Raw genomic sequence first — 20,244 nt, 5'->3', positions numbered from 1 at the left:
CAAAAAAATATATGAGTTTTAGCTAGTTTACAGAAAGATTGTACATATATCAATGTTTAATTACCCATAAGTCATATATAACAATTATAAACATTTGCAAACTAAGGCTAATCAAAGACAAAATTATTCAACTATTTTTAAGATTCTAACATATCCTCTTCCTAAACAGTTAGAATTCTATTTTGGATCAGAATATCATATATATATATATATATATATATATATATATATAAATAGCAAGCTATAAGTTAATACGTGATTTCGAATAAACTAACAAAAATCGAAACCAATGATAATGTCTATAATTCACAAACCAAATACGTAATGATTAATTAGAATGAAGTTAAAATGAATACATGTGAGATGTTGCGGAACTTTGGGGCGAAGACAAGACCCGTTTGTAAGTTTTTTTTGAAATCGTTAAATCATCACTTTGTTTGTTACACTTACAAGTTAGGCTCCAATTAAGTATACTCTTTCCTAACGTTGGGTGGTTGCCAAGACTGATTTTATATTTTAGATAAAACCAACGTGAAAAGTCAAATTGCCTCAATAGGTAGATAGAATATCTATATATATATATATATATATCTAAAATTTTGACAACCGAAATTGAATTTCAAAGATACGATTGTTTGATATCTTGTGGATTTGTAATATAATCTACGACTAATACTCAATCTTAAAATACAAGTCAAAGGGTATTAACTTCCGGATACATGTCTATGCTAATATACACACAATCATATCTTAATCATGGGATATACAGTCAATTTGCACATAACCTTAGTTGCTTTGGAAAAAAAATAAAATCAAACGTTATTATTGAAAAACCAATACATATTCGGATCATAATTCATAATATAGAGCATATGCATTTGTAAGGAATAATTCATATATTACCAAAATACAACATTTTTTAGTTGGCAAATTTGTCAAAACAAATTTAAGAGCTGGATGATTTTTGTGATGTTGGCAACGGCAACTTAGCATTCTCATACAAACCGGAAGACTTGCCGAGTTTTTTGGTTTGGTCGGCCAATATTACCATAACGAACAAAAATAGGTCTCGTGCGTGTTCACCTTTTTCACAACATAACGTAAATATAAATACTCTCGCGTACTCCAAAGGTCCGCTAGTGGCCGTATCGTAATAATAACATCTACCAAGAGGGCTTTTACGCCTTTTCCTTAAATCATTGTCTTTTAGTTCCGGTTTTACCCTCGCAAACCTCAACGTCGACGACGAACACGGAGCAGACCGGCCGGTGATCGGAGAAACGTGACTCGCCGCGCACGTACGATAGCTGCCGGATTCCATCACCGTGCCAGAGAATCCTATCGCACCTGACGAAATAAAACGAGATAACCCGGTTTAGCTTAACCGACTCAAAACCAATCGAAATCAAAATCTGGTTAACTATATACCAGGCCGGAGTTCTTCGCTTATTCTTCTTCTCTTTAGTAGTGTCTCCTGCGTAAGCGTCTGAGTTATAAGAATACTTATAAGTTGGTGCGAAGAAGATTTTGCCTTCGTGCCATCCTTTGAACACTCGACCTGCGTCTCTTTCAATCTTGAGCTGTAATTAGTTTCAGAACCATAAACTGGTTTAGTCTTTTTGAGTTTGATCAACACTGATTATTTTTCTGATTTCTTGAGGGGAAAGGAACCGATTATGAAACCTGATCTTTGTTGAGAAGAGCGTCCCAAGCGTTTCTATCCAAGAGGGTCTTTGTTTCTGAGTAACTCAATGCTATTCTGTAGTTCAAGTCTCCAAGCCAGATGACCCGACTGAGAGTCAAATGCGATAAGAAAACCAAAGATTAGCAAAGACAAGAGAGGATACGTTCAGTTGAAGAGGATTGTTAAGAACATCAGACGTGAGATGAGACCTAAGTAACATATAAAGAACATTCTCATTAACAAATATGAGTTCCAAGTTCTTGAATCTTACTCGTGCTTAGTGATTCGATCAGGGACACGGGTAAAAGATGTTCTGCAGATTCTAGGGAAAGTTGTGTTCTTTAGAATCTCGATCACATCTGAGTTTCTGCGACGTTCGTCTCCTTCTCTCTCACCAGAAGCTAGATGACTGCAGATGAAGCAGAAGCTCGTCTTGTATAGCTGCAAACTCACAGCTATGCATCCCTATGATGAATAACGAAAAGAGAATATTAGAAGCAGAGCTTTTCTTCTTGTTTTGTTTTTGAAGTGTGAGAAGTTGTAAAGTACTGTACCTTGTTTCCTAAGCAACCCATGATTCCGCGGGTGACGCAGGAGATTCTGAGATGAGAAACGTGTTGAATAAGTTCCTTTCTCATCCACACAGTGAGGAATATTCCCACCATTTGCTTTGATGCCACTAAGCCATACTTCATCATCATCTGGTTGCTTACAAGAGAAGCAACTTTTCCTCCTCCTCCTTCTTCATCCTCGTCTTCATCATCATCGTCGTCATCATCATCTTCGTCATCCGATAGTACACCGGTTTGGTTAACTAGACCTTCAGGACATCTGAAACAAGATTCTCTCCCGTATTTTCTTACAATCTCTTCAGAGAAAGTGCTGCAGTTACAGATCTTCAGCTTTCTCCTGCAATCTGTTCTGAAACTCTCACTGATCTTCTTCAAAGAAGGTTTCGCAAAGAACATCGATCCAGCCCCAAAAGATGGAGTTTTTGGGCCAAGTCTTCCTCCAGAAGATGATGATGATTTGTTCAAGGATTGATTGATCATAGCTAACCACTTAGCAGCAGGCTCGTTGTCTCCAAGAACAAGAACATTTCCAGCATTCAATGGAACAATCTCCTGAAAACTATGAGAAAAAAAGATTAAATCGTTAACCACCAAAACATAGATCGATGAAGTACTCAAGAGATTTAGAAATGTTTGTACCCTAAAACGTATATATCAAATTCGCTGTGGACGTGAAGCAAAGCATCGAGATTAAGACCAGAGTGTGGAGATTTTCCTCCCACGTTCCATGTCGCCACAAAGACTCTTCATAAATTTACAAAACCCAAACATTATAAGTAAAAACAGAGTATCTCTGTTTCGAAGGATATAACAAATTATCACAGAACAAGTCAAGAATCTATCCAAAGGAATAAAAATAACACAGATGTATATACATACCTCAAGGATTGGTGTTGCTGAGTGGGCATTGAAGATCTGAAATTGTTTGAAGCTAACAGAGATTCAACTACTATCTCGGATTGAGACCCTGAAAAAGTCAATAACAGAGCCAAAAATTGCTGCAAAATATGAGACAGAGACGACAAAATTCTGAAAAGATAGATAGAGATAGACACACATGTAGATAATATATACACAGAGGGACATACTATTAAATATATAGAGTGGATCCGACATGTTTTGTTCGAAGAGTTAAAGCCACTTTCTCTGAGATGTTTCTCGTGGAATGAGAGAGAGAATTCAAGAGCTTTCTTCCTCAGGTTTTGGTCTTCGAACACTAAAGAATTAACAAACTATAGCACAAAGAAGCGTTCAAATGCAAAGGAAGCTTTTTTTTATTGTTTTTTTTACTTTTTATCTTATGCAATGCTTCGGTCTTCACTTGGTTTTTTCTTGTATTTTATATTCTTGAAAAGAAGAGATCTTTATCAGCTTAGGAAGCAAAGATAAGAAAGAATTAAAATAAGTTAAAGAATATATTCTGAAATCAAGAACACTGTTCCCTTCATTTGATACTTATATGCCCCTGTTGTTCCTTTGCTTTTTCATTATACAAATCTTCTTCTCTCTTTTCATCTTTTTTGTTCTTTCTATTATGTGGTGTATAGACCTTGGATTGTATTATCCTATATGAATCTATGATGCGTCCCTTTGACCGAACTTTGATTACTTCAATTGGAAAGTAACGTTTTTAGTGCACACGTATATATGCGTGTGGTATATGTATGTAGGGCCTAGAGTTCTCCAATAAAATCCACTTTAGTTTAGTATAATTTTGGTTTGACAATACAAATGAATTTCTAATTTGACGATTTCATATTAAAATTTAACTACTTTTCTGTATTATATTTTAAAAAGTTAATTGATTCGGTCATTTTTCTTTTGGACTTTGGTTATCATTTTCCGGATGGTTGAGACTTGAGAGATTAAAATGTAATTAAATTGGAATATGACATTGATGCATAGGTGTATATTCTGCATGAACAAAACCAAGTTGGAGTCATTCACTTATGAAAATGTTATTGTCATATCGAGTCTAGAAGATAGGTAAGATGCGTTTTAAAGATCAAAAAAATAAATTGGATTCCTTGTCACTATTGTCCAATTCATAAATTTTATGTAGTCTGCAACCAAAATAATCCAAAAGGTAAACACAAAGAGGAATCAAATCAAACAACTCTCTACTAGTAGTCTAATCACAGAATCTGATGCTATCTTTCTTTTTTTCATTCCAAAACATAGGCAACAAAAGATATGTGTGGATGAAGAAATGTTAAAACACAGAAGAGGTTTTATTCACTTGAAGAGTCCTGATCAAGACTGGTTTCCACAACAGAGACTGGGTCTGGTGCACTCCCATGAACCCTGAACCGGTAGATGCAAGTGTGCGAGTCGCTTCCGTGGTTGGAGGTGAAGTCTAGCCTGACAGTATCTACAAGACCAGAGTATGATGAGTCTAAGATGTTGAATGTCTGTGCATTCGACCTGTCTAGGTCGTAAGTGAACTCTGTTAGAAGTTGTATCTTCTCTTCGTCAACTGAGGATTCCTGTCCTTGCAGCCATCCTGATACTCGGCAACCTTTTGGAGCGCTCGATCTGTCGTAAGCTACACTCTGTTCATTTTCACAATGCATGAATCCATCAGATCAGTGTATGTATAATCCCCAAAATTAGACCCAACAATGATCACATATTGAAATTTAAGCAGTGGAAATATTCAGTATTGAGCTTCTATGTTTATCTTCCTTAATAATTTCACTCTGTTATTGTCACTGAAATAATCACAAACTACAAATAGCAAAGTCCCAGTAATTGCAAATAGAAACAGAAGATCCATGTATGCATACTATTGAACTCTTTGGCAAAGGTTACAGACCCTTTGATAGAGTGGCACTATACAATGAACTTTGAGAAAAGAATGCAAGAAAAAACAGGCAAAAGGTCCTAAAGAAACTCAAGGTAAGTGGCACACAGAGTATAGGAGACGTATAACAAGGCCTATTGGGTGAAGAAGAAACTTATTTAATAACCATAGTCCAACTCAGTGGATCTATTGCAGCTACCGGCCTAAACTAAACACCTCAAGCGTAAACCAGACAATTTCAGACAAAAAAAATACAGTCAGTTTTTTTACCAGGCATCTCAATATGAAACCATTCTACACAGACACTCATGTATGTGAGCTAATAAAGGTCGTAAGAGCACACAAGAAGAAAACTGAAACTGAGACAAAAATATTGTGCAGTGCAAGTATCATTACCTTAGCTACATGCTCCAATGTGAAAGCCTCTGGTACGATTGGTCCTCTCAGCCTGATTTGCACAAAGCCATTGCTACCTTTCAGAGCAAAACACTGACCAGGCTCCCCAAAACTCGGAGATAACATCTTAACAGAATTGGTATGAGCACGACGAATGCTTGTGGCAAACCAACTACTCGCTTTTCCAACAAGATACGGATCTGAATGCTGCATCACAAACGCACCACCAGAGGCCACCGCATAGTCTACTCGGCCAAGGCCATCAGCAGCATGTTTCTCAATCTCTTTCTCCATGATATCACGAGCATAAGCTCTCAATTCATCAATGCTAACATCACTAAAAGACGAATCATCGACATTACCCTTCTTCAGTTCCTCATAAATCCTCTGTAACTCATCTTTAGACACCCAAGGTTTGGCATTTACTTCATCTACTGACTTCTCTAGTGACTCGGTTCTAGATTCTATCTTCTTCAACTCACTCTGAAATGCAGAAGCTTTCCTCTCGATTTCTTGCTTCAGGGCTTTGGCTTCCCTCTCCATCTTCTTATCAAGTAATTCAACTTGAACCTGCATCGTACTCGTTGTGGCCTTTACAAGAGCATCTACTTCAGCAATTCGACTCTCCATTCCCGAAAACGCCATCTCCGTTTCAAAAGAAGTAATCGGATAGGACGGAGACGAAGCCTTGAGAATCATCTTCCTCGCCAACTGAATCAACCCAACGATAATCAAAAGCGCACCAAGCTGCTTCGCAAATATCCTCACCACTCTCTTCCATCCCAATTTCTCAGGCTTAGGAGTCGCGACCTTCCGCGTCCGGCGCTGCGTGGCGGTGGTATTAGTCCCCGTCGCGGCGGAACCAGACCTCCTCGTCACAGGACCCAAATCTTGGCCGTGAGATCGATCAAGGGTAGCCTCACCGCGGCTCAGATCTCTGCTGCTCGTACCACCGGCTTCGCCAACACCACCGTTCGCAAGCGATTCGCTTTGCGGGTAATCAAAGTTGGATTTTTTCTCTCCGGAAAGAATCGCCGTCCGTCTAGTCGCCGTCGCCGTGTTAGCGGTGATCGACACCGTCGATGCCGACATTTGATCTGGTTTGACTAAATCGCACCCCAAATCTTTTCGACAAATATCGAAATTAAAACCCTAGTTTCGTTTCACTACCGAGTTGGGCAAAATTCGAAAACTTTGTTTGAAATTGAGGAAGACTTTGGAAAAATTCGAAATCTTTTTGACAATTGCTCTCTCCGAAATTCTCAATTTCAAAAACTCTGAACCGTCTTCTCCGTTTGCCCAATTCTTCCTTTTTTAACGTCGTTTCTTCGTTCCTCTCTAATAAATATTTAATTTTTTACTTTTTCAATAGTATACTAGTTTTCAAAAATAACTGCAGCGGTTACTTTCTCATTAATTATGGAATTATCACTAAGAAGCTCTTTAATTACGATTTACGAGGTTGGAGAGAATAATTTAGATAAGAAAACTTCCCGACTGTTAAGATCTGTGAACCACATATTCTCAAGTTATCTTTTTAAACTACAGAACAATCTCTCTCAAGAGTCAAAGATAAACAAACAAAACTCGTGTCAACAACTCAAGACCTTCGACTTGCTAAACCGGAGTCTCTCAGCTCCCACGCCGGTTTCCTCTCTCTAGTAACATCGTACTTGATTGCTCGAACCAATGGTTTCATCACCAACAAGTACTGCAATTCAAAACATGATTCATAATAAAAAGATGTTATAGTCAAGAGTCCTTTAAGAAGTTATTCTGTGTTGTTTACTGAAATGGTTGAGAGGCGCTTACTTGGAATGCAAAGATTAAAGGAATCAGTCGTTTTCCTCTTTCGTTTGGGTTTGGCCCTTCGACCAGTTTCTTGTCAACGTGAATCGCCTTGTTGCCATTAAAAGAGATATCTGTCATTGTGCTGACCAGATTGGGAATCCAAGAAGTACCGTCTGGAAGAATCTGTCACACGTTTGGAAAAATCTGATTTCAACATTGGTTCAACTACAACAGATAACATGGAAGAAACCCATCAACTCACCTTTTCATCGCTTTCATTCTTATGGCATCTTCCGCTGTTCTCAACAAGAATGACAGGAATCGATGAACCCTACAATAAAAGATTCAGATGTTAATGAATCTACTACTGACCTGACTACTACCAAGGTCGCTAGAGAGAGACTTATGTGACGATGTAATGTACAAAAAGGAGGAACTTGCAATACCTGCATATCCTGTTTCTTCAGTTGAGCGCCTGTACGGATAACTTTAAGAAGAGCATCGGACCTTCTAGAGACAAAGAGGTCATAATTTAACCCATCCGGTGGAGAGAACTGAGCATGTGTGAGAACAAGAGCAGACTTCTTCCATATCTCTTTACCAAATGCATCGGTTATAGCACTGACTACTTGCCTATCCAAGTCATCCACTCGGTATACATCCAAACGGTCTACGTACAATAGCACATCTATAGTCATGTTGAGGAGAAACCTGTTCAAATTCAACACCCACGAATTCAAAATTAATATACACATGACACAAATGTGCCGAAAATTAGGAGAATAACTTCTTAAACCTGGAAACAGTTCAACATACCGTTTGATAATGTTGATGGCTTGATCATTCACATATCCTCCCTCAATAAGACCAGGACTATCAATGATATTTAATGTAAATCCTGACCTTGAGCGAGAGACCAAGGTCGGCCTCAGTCCTTCAGACTATAAAGAGGGAAGCCACACACTTTATATATGAGAAAATATACAACAAAGTTAGGCAGTAGAAAAGCCATGAAAAGAGCATTAAAATTAGCACCTGGAAAGTACTAACTGCAGCAGCTTTCTCGCCTATAACAGAATTCACAGTTGATGACTTTCCAACACCGCCTTTTCCCATCACAAGGACCGTTAGCGAGCTCACATCCTACGCCAGTTTTTGTGTCAAACACATTAGAAACTAAGAACCAGAGAGACATGAAACAAGAAACAAAAAGAAAGCAGATGAAGCTTAGAAACAAGAAAGGAACCTCTTCTTTATACTTCCCAAGGATCTCGAGCAATCTAGATTGAGTAGCAGGTGGGAACTGCTGGATACCGACCCATTCACGAGACATTTGCAAAGCTGCCATGGACACAAATCCTAGTCCTACACTTCGAGGAAAGCCAAAAAAGGATTATCAAAGAGAATAATACTAAATTCATCTGCTAAAAATCTAAGCAATCAAAAGACCAAAGAACAGATTTTTCATAACCAATGAAGAGAAAAGCGTAATCGCCAGTAGAAGCAAAAGTTGTCTGATTCCACTATCTGAGTAAATCATATGACTTTCTAACATATCAAGTAAAGTCTTCTAAAAAAAAATTAAAAAGAAGAGAACTTTTTTTACCAACAACAAAAACCCTTAAAACTACTTAAATCTTGATTCATTGTTGTCTCCATCAGTTGCTTTTTCCAGATCTTTATATGAAAATAATCTCATTGCTTTAGAAACGAATACGAAGAACTAATAACTTGAGCAAGTAAACTAATCAAGTATCGAGAGATAATCAGAATCGTAAAATCCTCAACTGAGTCAAACCCCAAAAAAAATAAATGAGGATACCTCTAAGTGAGTGAACAAAGTGAAAGAGACAAAGAGAGAGAGAAAGAGAGAGTAACCTACCTGAGCTTGAGCTATCAGTGGCGGATATTCGTCGCCGGATTCGCTAACCTCGTATCAATTAAAACCCTAGAAGTTGAAATTGACTTTTTTTTTTTTTGAAGATGATTGATTTGCTACAAATCTCTCAGTACAGACTACAGAGTAAAGTACGTCCCTTTCACGTTTCAACCGGACTTAACCGAATATAATTGTTCTCGGACCAGCTTCCCATTTCAACCGGAATAAACCGAATATAAAATTTTAAGGATTCGATGGGCTTGAAAAGCCCAATAAAGAACTGAAACGGCCTGATAATAAACTTGTCCTCGTTTTGTGGATCGTCTTCTCTAACACACACACACACTAGATTTATTAGACTCGTTTCGTCTTTATTTTTTACTCGGCGAGCTTCGTGAAGAAGAAACTGGTGATTTCATCGCCTTCGATCACTCCCTGGTACCGTCTTCTTCTCTCTCGTTGTTTTGATTAGTATGAATGTGTTCCTTGTAGCTGCATTTCTGTGGATCTCCATTGTTCTTCTAAATTTCGCGATCCTGTTTCCTGAATTTGATCTGTTTGTGCTGATTTCGATTGTACAGTTATGTTTTCTCGATTCTGTGCATTTGATGCTCTTAGATCCGTTGGATCTGTGCGATTTCATCTGAATTGTTGTTTATATATTTTTTATTCGCTAGTTAGTCGAGTTTCGTTTGGATTTGTGTATTTCGTTCGCTACCAGATGCGAGATCTCTTCCCCTGTTTTCGTTATTTTTGATCTTGAAGGATCAAATCTCGTTTGTTTCTTCTGATTTTGCTCTAACTTGGATTCACTCTACCATTTGGTTTGTCTTTGTATTTCAGATTCACATTGCCTTTCTTGTAGCCGCTGAGATTGTAACCCGAAAAGCAAATCAAAATGGTATTTAGTTCTATACTATGATTTGCTTATTTCTGGTTTTTAATTTGGTGTTTGATGATTTTTTTTCTGGTCTGATTATTGTCACCGTTGCTAAAGTTGTAACCTGTGGTTTATATAGGTCGTGCTTGCTGCTGCCATTGTGGTTAAGTCTGGGAAAGGTGAATTATTATTTCTATCTTTTACATTGTGTTCGAATTCTCGTTTTGTTCAATATTTTTTTTTTTTTTTTTTTTTGCGTTTTCTCTAACTTTGTTCTTTTATATAGTGCTTGTTTCCAGACAATATGTGGATATGTCCCGTATCAGAATTGAAGGTCTACTTGCAGCTTTTCCTAAGCTGGTTGGAATGGGAAAGCAGCATACCTATATCGAGACAGAGAATGTGCGATATGTATATCAGCCTATTGAATCTCTGTTCCTGCTTCTTGTTACAACTAAGCAGAGTAACATTCTTGAAGATCTGGCCACTCTCACATTGCTCTCCAAACTTGTATGCCTCTTTCTTCTTTTACTTTTACTTCTGCTACTTTATTTGAAGAGTTTATTTCCTTTAGTCTGTCTACTATTGTTAGCACCTTATCTTCGTGGAAGCCTGACAGTTCTTATGAGCGAGAGCTGAATTTTTTTTCCAAAAAGGTTTTCCTACAGACAAAGCCTTGACATGCTGTTTGATCATTTGACTGTTTCTAGGTACCTGAGTATTCCATGTCTTTAGATGAAGAAGGGATTCTCAGGGCTGCTTTTGAGCTGATATTTGCGTTTGATGAAGTCATATCTCTTGGGCACAAGGAAAGTGTGACAGTTGCCCAGGTGAAGCAGTATTGTGAAATGGAAAGTCATGAGGAGAAGTTACATAAGCTGGTAATGCAGAACAAGATCAATGACACTAAAGACGTGATGAAGCGTAAGGCGAATGAGATTGACAAAAGCAAGGTACATGACAGGAGTGCACCCTGCTCTTTTATGCTATTTTTCTGTAACACCTATTAATATCTCTTACGTAATTCCCAGATTGAAAAGAATAAGCCAGGATTTTCGTCCATGAGTTCAATGGGATCTGGAAGACTGGAAAGTAGTTTCAATGACTTGAGCATATCCAGTGGTGGTGGCGGTGGTTTTGGAAGTGGTTCTGGGTTTGGCATGATTTCAGATGTTGAGCCTATCAATACCAAACCGAAAGGTTAGTGTGTTTTAACTAGTTGATCTTTCACAGATGTCCCATCTATGGTTTCTTAGGCGCCTCTATCGATTTACTTAATTTCGATAACAAAAACTCTTTGCTTCAAAATTCTTTGACAGATCGATCACGGTCTTCTGTTACTGCTCCTCCTAAGAGTTCTGGCATGAAACTTGGCAAGTCTGGCAAGAACCAGTTAATGGAGTCCCTTAAAGCAGAAGGTGAAGACATCATTGAAGATGTTAAGCCTACTAGCCAATCCAGAGCGTCTGCCCCACCTCCAACTGATCCTTTCACTTTGACTGTCGAAGAGAAGCTCAATGTTGCATTAAGACGAGATGGTGGAGTCAGTAGCTTTGATATGCAGGGAACCTTGTCACTTCAAATTCTTAACCAAGAAGATGGATTTGTCCAAGTCCAGGTACTCCAGTGTTTTTTCTTAACTATTTGCAAGAGTTTACCAGGCCTTTTACAGTTTTCTTGAATACATCATCACTTTCTGTTTTTATCTTTGTATGAACTTATCTATGTTTTACTTTGTCTACAGATTGAAACCGGTGGAAATCCCGAAATTCTTTTCAAGACTCATCCCAACATCAACCGAGATATGTTTAATAATGAGAATATTCTAGGGCTGAAGAGACCTGATCAGCCATTTCCCACTGGTCAAGGTGGAGATGGAGTTGGTCTTCTCAGGTGGAGAATGCAAAGAGCAGAAGAGTCAATGGTGCCACTTACAAGTAAGGCTTTGGAGTCTATCGTGTCTGTTTTTTGACAGGTTTACATGTTTATGTTTGTCCCATTCATGCAAATCTTTTGTCTGGTGCAGTCAACTGCTGGCCTTCAGTCTCTGGAAACGAGACATATGTCAGCCTGGAGTATGAAGCCTCAGCCATGTTTGATCTGACTAATGTCATCATCTCCGTACCACTTCCTGCTCTAAGAGATGCACCAAGCGTTAGACAATGCGATGGGGACTGGAGGTTTGAAACATAAATTGACCTTTACACTGGTTTATCTCTTTATTTGTTCTGAAACTTATAATTGTCTTTCTATCCACTCTTAAGAACTAACCGTATCTTTGTGAATATTATCAGGTACGACCCAAGAAATTCTGTTCTGGAATGGTCTATACTACTCATCGACAACACCAACCGCGGGTAAACTAATGATGATGTCATCATCTGCTTAAAAACTACTTTGGAGTTTTATTTGTCATGTGAATGAATATACATGAAATTTTTGTTGCAGTGGGTCAATGGAGTTTGTCGTGCCACCAGCGGATTCATCGGCCTTCTTCCCCATCTCTGTTCAGTTTGCAGCCGCTAGTACTTACAGTGGCTTAAAGGTATGAATCTTGGTCTTCGGAAAAAATCCAAGTTCCATATTTTGGTTTATCCGAGAATTGAGGCTTGTTGTGTTGGATTACAAATGAGATGGCATGTTCATAATGGTGCAGGTGACTGGAATGATTCCTCTGAGAGGTGGTGGTGGTGCGACTCCAAGGTTTGTGCAGAGGACGCAGCTGATTGCACAGAATTACCAAGTCGTATGAGAAGCTCTTTGAGTTTGTCCTTTTGGAGCCTCTGTTATTTTTAATTGCTTTTATACTATCTGGTCTTTGGGTTTGTCTCTCGTATTTGTATGCCAAAAATTGAATCTTAATGTTCTGTGATTTTGCTAGTTTCTTTATCAACTTACTACTACTAAGACATTATACATATTCATAACTTTTGTTTTTGCCAACTTTTTTCTCAATGGTAAGGATAATACGCTACCAATACAATCTCGCTTCTTTTTTTTTTTACTTCTTTTTCTGGTAGCCCAAGAATAAGAATTCATAGCCACAGCATTGGAGTATGGCGAATTTATCGTTACCGTCCCAGCCGTGGGAGTATGTATCTACCCCTTTTGAAGGCGTCGAATTGTGTAATCTTTGAGTGTGGTCGTAATAATATCGATCATTTGCTGATCATCTCTTATGTAACGTTTGAGATCGTCCATCAATAACACGGTTCAACCCGTACATAAGTCGTATATTTTCATTAGCATGTCGTTTTGTTAAATGTATGTTCATGGATTTCAGATATATTAAGTGAATGCGTATGTTTGACAAAAAAACAAAAAAAAAAACAAAAAATTGAATGCGTATTGAGTTTTGTTAAATTTAGTCAGTTTATGGTTTTCATTCAGTTTTGTTTTTATCCTATCCATTTTGTACTTAAATTCTAGAATACGATAACCTCAAAATCCAATCACTATTTTTTTGTTTTTAAGGGAAAACGCTATTTTAAATACTTGAACAATTACAGAGTTATGTTAAAATTACCAATAAGGGACAACGCTATTTAAATACTTTTGTTTTTAGTTTATTGTGTTCAGATTTCATATACATAAATAAATAAATTAAGAAAGTAAGAGATTGTATACACAGTTCACTTTTCTTTAAGAAGACATTAATTTAAAAAAAGATTATTTTTGTTAGAAGGTATTCAATTTAAAGTCATAACAGATGAAAAAAGTTTACAGGGCCAAAGGCCCAATTCCGGAATCCCGAATAAAAAAGGTTAAATGGACAGAAATCTAAACCAAGTTAGAAACGAACCAGATCTTTAGTCAGTAGTTGTAATTGAACCAGCAATTAAGAAATTAAAATGCGTACTTGTACAGTTGTACTTAATTTTAGGTTTTAACTGCAGCTAAGCTTCGAGAAGTCGATTTCAAAACCCTGCAGCAAATCTCTCTCTCTCTCGGGATAATCAATATTAAAGCAAATAATAAAAATTTTAAAACAAGAACAAAAACACAAAAGAAAATTAGAAGAAATCTCAAAACCTGGCTTTTATCCGATCGATAACTAAACCGTCTTTTCGTGGTAGTAGCCTAGTACCATAGAGATTATTAATACATGTACATACGTATAATGTTTGTGAGACGTAAGTTAACGGATATATCATACAGAAAAAAAAATTAACAGAAACTGTTGACCACAGTAATCTAGTTTCAAATAGTGAGAGTATACAGAAGTGTGTGTAAATTATATATTTCTAGATTCCCTCCAGAAATACCTTAAATAAATAAATAAAACATAAGAACCCTACTACGTATCTATATCCTCCTACGTAAGCAGGTCAGGTCATATCGAAGTCAGAGTTTCAGAACAAAGAAACTAAAATAAACTTCCTCCTCTAGTCCTCCATTAAATGATCTCGTAAGGAAAACATATAGTTTCGTTTTCTTTGGTATTTGGAGTAAAGTAGAAGATCATAAATCCATTTGTATTATTTACAACTTTAGTGGTCTTCTAGGTGCTAATAAGCTAACGTAAGAAAAAAAAAAGAAAAAAAAACACTAATTAGCCATGAGATCGTAGTACAGTAAAAACTCTATAAATTAATACTCTATAAATTAATAAACACTATAAATTAATAAATTTTGTTAGTCCCAAGTCGGGTCAGTATAAAAAATAACAAAATTTGATAAGATAATAAGATAATAATTTTTCTGAAATCTCCATGTAAAATATGGTCCCAATAATATCATAAATTAATAATCATGTAAATTTACATATATATAATATATGTAAAGAAAAAAAATATAATGTATATTTCTCCTAAAGCTCATATCTACAAAACAACTATTATGTTGTATTTTCAAAATATAATGATATAAAATCTTTTGTAACATGTCATAAATATAGCTATATTTTTTAAAGTTTTCAATTTTTAGATATCCATCATTTACATTTCGATAGTTTGATTGACTATTAAAATACAACAATCTATATTATTATTCATAAATTTAATTTTATGTATGTCTTGTGTATAGGTGAATTTGTCTATTGTATTTGTAATTTATTGTTAATAATGTTTTCTAAATATTAAAAATTCAATTTCAATACCATAAAATTTTGAATATCCGAAATTTTTGTTAAAATTGTCTCAATTCATAATTTTTAAACTTTAAACTATTAAAAATATTACTATAAATTAATATTACTATAAATTAATAAAATATCTTGGTCCAACATTATTAATTTATACAGGTTTTACTGTAGTTGTAGTCGTAGTTAAATCCCTAAATCCCAAATCTTTTGGTTATTGAAGAAAAATGAAAACAAAATTACGATTTGACTATTTGATTGGGCTAACAAATTCTCGTGCTCATTTTATTCTGGTTATAAGATTTTAAAATTTAGTTAAATATAAGTTGATTCTCTAATATTAATCTCTGGTAAAGAGGAAGATCCCATTGAAAGGTAGGGGAAGAAATGGGTCCAAGTCCAACCGAAGAACAGAAAGAAAGAATATTTGCTGTCAATTTTCCAAGTCTTTTGTTTGTTTGTTTTTTTTTTTTTTTTTTTTTGTAAAGACGAAGAAATAGGAAGAAAACATATGAAAATGACCTTTATTTCTGCTCTTTGAAAAGTAGAGGACCTTTTCTATTTCTATCTTCTTTAATATATATATATATATATATATATATATATATATATATATATATATATTTTTAGATAACGTAAATATGTTTAAGCAAGTCTAATCTACTAAATATGTTTAACCCACCCCATCTAATCTACTTCAAACTACTTTCTGATTTACCTCTGTTGCTACTTTAGGATAAAATGCTGCATTAAGTTGTAAAACAGCCTTTTTTTTTTTTTTTTTTTTTTGGTGAATATAATTGAACATTCATACAATAAAAAGAATATGTTTAAGCATGAAATATGATAAATTGAAATTCTATCTTTCTCCAAAGACACGATTAGTTTTCTTATTGTCATGAACGACTTAATTAAGCACCAAAACATAAACTCGTAAACTATAGTATTAATTAAGCATAAAACATGATTAGTTGATGACATTTATTGGAATGGGAATTCCCCCACTAGTGGTAGTGACTTGATTATAAAGTGGAAGAAAAAACCTTGTTTGATTAATTAATTACTAATTACTTGCGTAGTGAGTAGTGAATGTAAAACAAAACTAATTACTCTCTTAATCATGCGCAAACCCTAGTATTATACTCCTATTAGCTAAACAATATTTGTGAATCCTGGACCCACGTGATCGTACGGACATTTTTTTACATGAGGATCGCTAACTTTGGCGTTTCCCTCCTTCGAGTTTTAGGAAATTAATTCAGAAGGCGAGAAAAGAAAGAAAGAAAAAAAAAAGAGAGAGCTTTGAGAGCACATGAGAGAGACGAGCAGAGAGGGATCGTTGGGGGAAAATGGAGAGTGAAAATAAGAATGTTGGGAAGGAACACACATCGTCGACTGAGAGTACTGAATCCGATGATGAAGATTCTAAAGTTATCGGCGTTGGTGCTGCTGGAACTGGAAGAAAGGGGGATAACAAGGGTGACTCAGATGATGAAGAATCCACAGTTGTTGGCGTTGGTGCTGGAAGAAAGTGCAAAAACAAGAAATCCTCTTCTTCTCCTCAGAAAAAACAACAAGTCATCACCTGCACCGAAATCGACAAAGGTTTTGATTCTTGTTGTTAATTTTGTAACTATATATATGGATGGATAGTTAACAAAAAAAAGAATTCTCCATTTGTGTTCTGACTTTGTTGTTCGTGGAAACTGTGTAATCAGAGATTTACAAAATCAGATGATGAATGGGCAAAGGTAAAATATCCATCTGAACTTTATATATATAATTGGTTGTGTTATATATAGAAGTCACCATCAAGCTGTTAACTTTCTGAAAAATTAATATTCCAATGTGTAGGACCTTCCATCACACATTTTACCAAGAATTGCAAAGATTGGTACCAGTATCTAAGTGCAGCCATTAAACAAGGAGACCTAAGTAAGCTTTAAGCTTTATATAGATATAAGTTGAACATATATGGATCAAGGAACACGAACCATATATATATATATATATATATGTTCGATTCGATTCTTAATTAGTTGCCTTTTTATATATTATGGGTGTATACAAGTACAAATTAAACTATAGTTAGCTAAATTATAGGGACGTCGTCTAAACCACAGTAGAGAGATTTTGTTTATTTATTGTTATAGGTGTTTGTTGGGCTGTGGCTAATGCAAGATGTGTACAAGCCTTGTTTGCTATCAAGGGTATTAGAGTTGAACTTTCTCCTCAACATCTAATAAACAACATCACTGGCAAGAATCAAAAGAATGGCCACATCATCAAATACGAAGAGCTCTCCAAATTCTTAAAGTGTGAAGGCCTTGTTCTTGAACAAGTGTGCAAATTCTCGGGTGGCATCAACCAAACTTGTCCTAAAGAATGCTCCAAACAAACTTCAGTAAGTCTTACCTCCACTAATTTTTCTTGTCATGCATGTTCTTTGTAATTATTTTTCAATATATAGTTTTGTGTGATACAACTAATTTAATTGTTGTATGTACTCTCTCATCTTGTTTCAATTTACTGTTCAGGAGGACTCCTTCTACAAGATCAAGGAATTTAATTTGATCAAGAGAAAAGATGTCAAGGAAGAAGACTTGATTCAGCTAGTAAACCAGCGTCCTATCATTGCTATTATTGATTCTTACCATAGCTTTTTGAAGTATAAATCAGTAAGTTTGAACTAACCCCTATAGCTAATTAAATAGAACACACTCAAACTGATTGTAGCTTATATCTTAACGTAACCAACATATATATATAGGGAATATATAAAGGTTCAAGTACAAGAAGAGATACCTATTTTGGTCGACATGCGGTGTTAGTTGTTGGTTTTGATACAACCGACGAAGGTGAGCATTATTGGCTCATCCAGAATTCTTATGGTGAATGCTGGGGAGAGAAAGGCATTGGAAAGATTATAAGGAAGTGTAGCCAGAAAAATGGAGAGCCCTCGTTGTTTGTCAGTGTTATCGACATTACGGTATATATGTAGTTTTGAAGAGTGTGGCTAGTTTTTATACCTTAAGAATGCATTTTTTTACTAACTAGTTAATTTTTCGTTTGAAGGTTTGATGGAGCTTTGACATCCAGACTACAAGTTACTGGTACTAGTAATTAACTCATATATCATATAGTTGATAGAGTAGTAGGACTGGAGAATATACATAACAACGGATAGGATCTAATTAAGACAGTGAGACCAAGAAATAAATAAAGTACTGATTAATGAACAAAGCCGACACTTGAGTAATGAATTTTTGATTGCTTTTCTTAGCTAGATTTTTAAACCCTGTGGAAGTTTGCATCCTTTTATTCAACTGAATGGCCTTGTCTTGTGCTTGCAGATTTGCATAAGCTCAGCTCAACTTGATCGGTCCAGAGCAGATGGGAGGAAGTTGTTGATTCAAGAAATTGAATTCTCACTCTAGAGTAATCGAAACCTAGGTGTTATTTGAGTAAATAATTACAGTTTTTTTGCCATGGACCAAAGATGAAGAGTTTTGTGGTTTGTTAATCTTTTTGCTAGATTTTTCTTGGCCGATTATGTCAAAGAGTATACCGTAGTCGGTTGAGAAAATATTGCAACGAAAAAAAAAAAAAAATACATTACTTATTGCCAAATGTATCAATCTCAAAGTTTTAAGGCTACCAGAGATCTTCAGTTTTGGTAATTCTAAGAATGTTGTCGTAATTTTTTTTTTCTTCCAAAACAATGTGATGAACTAAGGAATGCCATAAAGCTAGAAGCCTAGCTAGAAGTAGTCAAGAAATGAACAAACTGAACCAGTGAGGGCCAAACAAAAGGAGTGTAACTAATAAGAACATCTTCCATAGAACGAAAACAGTAGTGACTTTAAAACACGGAGAAAGCAGCAAGGTATAATTTGGCCATAACTCGATACACCTTATTAATTTCAAATATAGAAAATCAAGGGACAAGATGAAACTTCCTAGTGCCCTTTTGCTTCCCATTCATAGATGCATGAGCTCAGCCCGGTGGAAACTGCAGAAATCATCATAACAAAAGGATACTTTAATATAAAAATCAAAGCAAGGAACATCACTGGAACTTCAGCCTAGCTAACCATATAAGTAAGCAGTAGTATAGCTGAACGTAATAATATCATAGAAAGATTTCCCACCGATACATTAATTATAGAGTTGTATGCAACAGGATTAAAGAAGAAGCTAAATATGTGGGCTTTTAAACAAATAGTACCTTTTTTTCAGCAGAAATATCAGAATTCAAGAAGCTGAAGGTGCAGGCCAGCAAGAGCAAACTTTAATATCCCAGGGCAAGTAGCGAACCACTGCCTGGTACCGTTTTGTCTGGTTATTAACATCCGAAAGATCATATGCTTCGAAGGTGATGTAGAGTGTAATTGCAGCAGATGGGTGAAAATTTGCTCTCAAAACCTTGACAAGTTCCAGCCTTGTATCCTACCATATGTATGTATGCACAGTAACAATACAATAAGTTAGTTATTTCCTAAAGAGATTCATCTCAGCTCAGCAGCAAAACAAATAAAATACTAACCGTGTTTTCGTGGTAGTGGGAGATAGCCATCTTGGACAATCTGTTGAGAAAATCTCTGTTGTTGGTATCATAAGGCTCCTCGCTATTGCTAGCTAAGTCAGACTCGTCCAGATCCACAGATCCGTAACCGAATGTGTGACGCAGTTTCGACAAGTCGACATCGAAACCCTGAAAAACCAAACCACACCCATATATATTAAAAAAAAAAAAAATCGTTGGAGAGATTACAAACCCCGCTCTTGTCCCACTCTTCATCTAAGAGTCGGAAATCATCTGATAAAGTTTCCCAATCATCCGAATCATACGACGAGTCGTCAGCAGGACGAGGTTCATCGTTGGATGATTTCGATGATGTCTCCTCCTCTAACTTTGGACGCTTAAGGGAAGGAGGTTCTTCCGATCTCTTATACTCAATCGCTGAAATCATCGCTGAATCGAGATCGATGGGGATGGAAAACGAACCCTAGCTAGTTTTCGATGTGTTTCTGAATGATTTTGGGAAAAGTCACACCTTTTTTTTTTTTTTCTTTTATGATGAGAACCTCTTTTTTTATATATATCAGATTTTCTTTTTCTATTTGTATCGGTCCATGTTTATCAAGTTACGATTTAA

At 36.1% G+C, this 20,244-nt stretch overlaps 5 protein-coding genes and 1 pseudogene across 6 annotated transcripts; 2 read left to right on the top strand and 4 right to left on the bottom strand.

Annotated features, from left to right (window-relative positions):
* Window positions 1-877: 877 nt before the first annotated feature.
* LOC104708615 (type I inositol polyphosphate 5-phosphatase 10) lies at window positions 878-3,799 on the bottom strand. Its single transcript, XM_010425208.3, has 8 exons — window positions 3,345-3,799; window positions 3,136-3,223; window positions 2,896-3,000; window positions 2,239-2,815; window positions 1,956-2,149; window positions 1,684-1,792; window positions 1,429-1,580; window positions 878-1,347 (listed from the first exon to the last, which is right to left on the bottom strand). Exons 1-8 carry the CDS (start codon window positions 3,370-3,372, stop codon window positions 1,197-1,199), a joined length of 1,404 nt encoding a protein of 467 aa, XP_010423510.1. The 5' UTR covers window positions 3,373-3,799; the 3' UTR covers window positions 878-1,196.
* Window positions 3,800-4,252: 453 nt separating this feature from the next.
* Window positions 4,253-6,903, bottom strand: LOC104708612 (SUN domain-containing protein 1). Its single transcript, XM_010425205.3, has 2 exons — window positions 5,456-6,903; window positions 4,253-4,808 (listed from the first exon to the last, which is right to left on the bottom strand). The coding sequence occupies exons 1-2, from the start codon at window positions 6,545-6,547 to the stop codon at window positions 4,488-4,490; spliced, it is 1,413 nt and encodes a 470-aa protein (XP_010423507.2). The 5' UTR covers window positions 6,548-6,903; the 3' UTR covers window positions 4,253-4,487.
* A 14-nt stretch (window positions 6,904-6,917) lies between these two features.
* LOC104708611 (translocase of chloroplast 34, chloroplastic) lies at window positions 6,918-9,314 on the bottom strand. 2 transcript variants are annotated; one of them, XM_010425204.3, is made up of 8 exons: window positions 9,129-9,314; window positions 8,493-8,611; window positions 8,282-8,389; window positions 8,063-8,187; window positions 7,693-7,957; window positions 7,509-7,577; window positions 7,268-7,429; window positions 6,918-7,166 (listed from the first exon to the last, which is right to left on the bottom strand). In XM_010425204.3, the coding sequence occupies exons 2-8, from the start codon at window positions 8,592-8,594 to the stop codon at window positions 7,056-7,058; spliced, it is 942 nt and encodes a 313-aa protein (XP_010423506.2). In that variant the 5' UTR covers window positions 8,595-8,611; window positions 9,129-9,314; the 3' UTR covers window positions 6,918-7,055. The 2 variants fall into 2 exon arrangements, with proteins under 2 accessions (XP_010423506.2, XP_019084505.2); XM_019228960.2 differs by having other exon boundaries at window positions 8,493-8,616; window positions 9,129-9,252.
* Window positions 9,315-9,417: 103 nt separating this feature from the next.
* Window positions 9,418-12,983, top strand: LOC104709935 (coatomer subunit delta). The gene is made up of 12 exons (XM_010426471.3): window positions 9,418-9,563; window positions 9,969-10,026; window positions 10,145-10,184; window positions 10,292-10,515; window positions 10,716-10,958; window positions 11,037-11,205; window positions 11,325-11,623; window positions 11,750-11,942; window positions 12,032-12,185; window positions 12,300-12,362; window positions 12,454-12,550; window positions 12,662-12,983. Exons 2-12 carry the CDS (start codon window positions 10,024-10,026, stop codon window positions 12,755-12,757), a joined length of 1,581 nt encoding a protein of 526 aa, XP_010424773.3. The 5' UTR covers window positions 9,418-9,563; window positions 9,969-10,023; the 3' UTR covers window positions 12,758-12,983.
* A 3,451-nt stretch (window positions 12,984-16,434) lies between these two features.
* Window positions 16,435-18,522, top strand: LOC104709934 (uncharacterized; annotated as a pseudogene).
* Window positions 18,523-18,881: 359 nt separating this feature from the next.
* LOC104708608 (uncharacterized) lies at window positions 18,882-20,177 on the bottom strand. Its single transcript, XM_010425202.3, has 4 exons — window positions 19,864-20,177; window positions 19,632-19,799; window positions 19,314-19,534; window positions 18,882-19,097 (listed from the first exon to the last, which is right to left on the bottom strand). The coding sequence occupies exons 1-3, from the start codon at window positions 20,056-20,058 to the stop codon at window positions 19,340-19,342; spliced, it is 558 nt and encodes a 185-aa protein (XP_010423504.2). The 5' UTR covers window positions 20,059-20,177; the 3' UTR covers window positions 18,882-19,097; window positions 19,314-19,339.
* Window positions 20,178-20,244: the final 67 nt, after the last annotated feature.

Source organism: Camelina sativa, chromosome 8 (assembly GCF_030686135.1).
Source record: "Camelina sativa cultivar CO46 ecotype springtype chromosome 8, ASM3068613v1".
Taxonomy (NCBI): domain Eukaryota; kingdom Viridiplantae; phylum Streptophyta; class Magnoliopsida; order Brassicales; family Brassicaceae; genus Camelina; species Camelina sativa.
The sequence above is the reverse complement of the archived record's forward strand: the minus strand, read 5'-3'. Positions and strand labels throughout refer to the sequence as shown.

What these genes read in the sequence shown, in the direction of transcription:
- LOC104708615 (XM_010425208.3), bottom strand. Translation starts at nt 3,372, where the DNA reads ATGTCGGATCCACTCTATATATTTAATA. An exon ending in CAGCAACACCAATCCTTGAG is followed by an intron (nt 3,001 to 3,135) that starts GTATGTATATAC and finishes AAATTTATGAAG; the next exon opens with AGTCTTTGTGGCGACATGGA. An exon ending in TTTGATATATACGTTTTAGG is followed by an intron (nt 2,816 to 2,895) that starts GTACAAACATTT and finishes TTTTTCTCATAG; the next exon opens with TTTTCAGGAGATTGTTCCAT.
- LOC104708612 (XM_010425205.3), bottom strand. Translation starts at nt 6,547, where the DNA reads ATGTCGGCATCGACGGTGTCGATCACCGCTAACACGGCGACGGCGACT. An exon ending in CATTGGAGCATGTAGCTAAG is followed by an intron (nt 4,809 to 5,455) that starts GTAATGATACTT and finishes GAAAATGAACAG; the next exon opens with AGTGTAGCTTACGACAGATC.
- LOC104708608 (XM_010425202.3), bottom strand. Translation starts at nt 20,058, where the DNA reads ATGATTTCAGCGATTGAGTATAAGAGATCGGAAGAACCTCCTTCCCTT. An exon ending in AAGAGTGGGACAAGAGCGGG is followed by an intron (nt 19,800 to 19,863) that starts GTTTGTAATCTC and finishes TTGGTTTTTCAG; the next exon opens with GGTTTCGATGTCGACTTGTC. An exon ending in CCCACTACCACGAAAACACG is followed by an intron (nt 19,535 to 19,631) that starts GTTAGTATTTTA and finishes TACATATGGTAG; the next exon opens with GATACAAGGCTGGAACTTGT.
- LOC104709935 (XM_010426471.3), top strand. An exon ending in TATCAATACCAAACCGAAAG is followed by an intron (nt 11,206 to 11,324) that starts GTTAGTGTGTTT and finishes ATTCTTTGACAG; the next exon opens with ATCGATCACGGTCTTCTGTT. An exon ending in CAATGCGATGGGGACTGGAG is followed by an intron (nt 12,186 to 12,299) that starts GTTTGAAACATA and finishes GAATATTATCAG; the next exon opens with GTACGACCCAAGAAATTCTG.
- LOC104708611 (XM_010425204.3), bottom strand. Translation starts at nt 8,594, where the DNA reads ATGGCAGCTTTGCAAATGTCTCGTGAATGGGTCGGTATCCAGCAGTTC. An exon ending in CTGCAGTTAGTACTTTCCAG is followed by an intron (nt 8,188 to 8,281) that starts GTGCTAATTTTA and finishes CCCTCTTTATAG; the next exon opens with TCTGAAGGACTGAGGCCGAC. An exon ending in GCCATCAACATTATCAAACG is followed by an intron (nt 7,958 to 8,062) that starts GTATGTTGAACT and finishes GAATTTGAACAG; the next exon opens with GTTTCTCCTCAACATGACTA.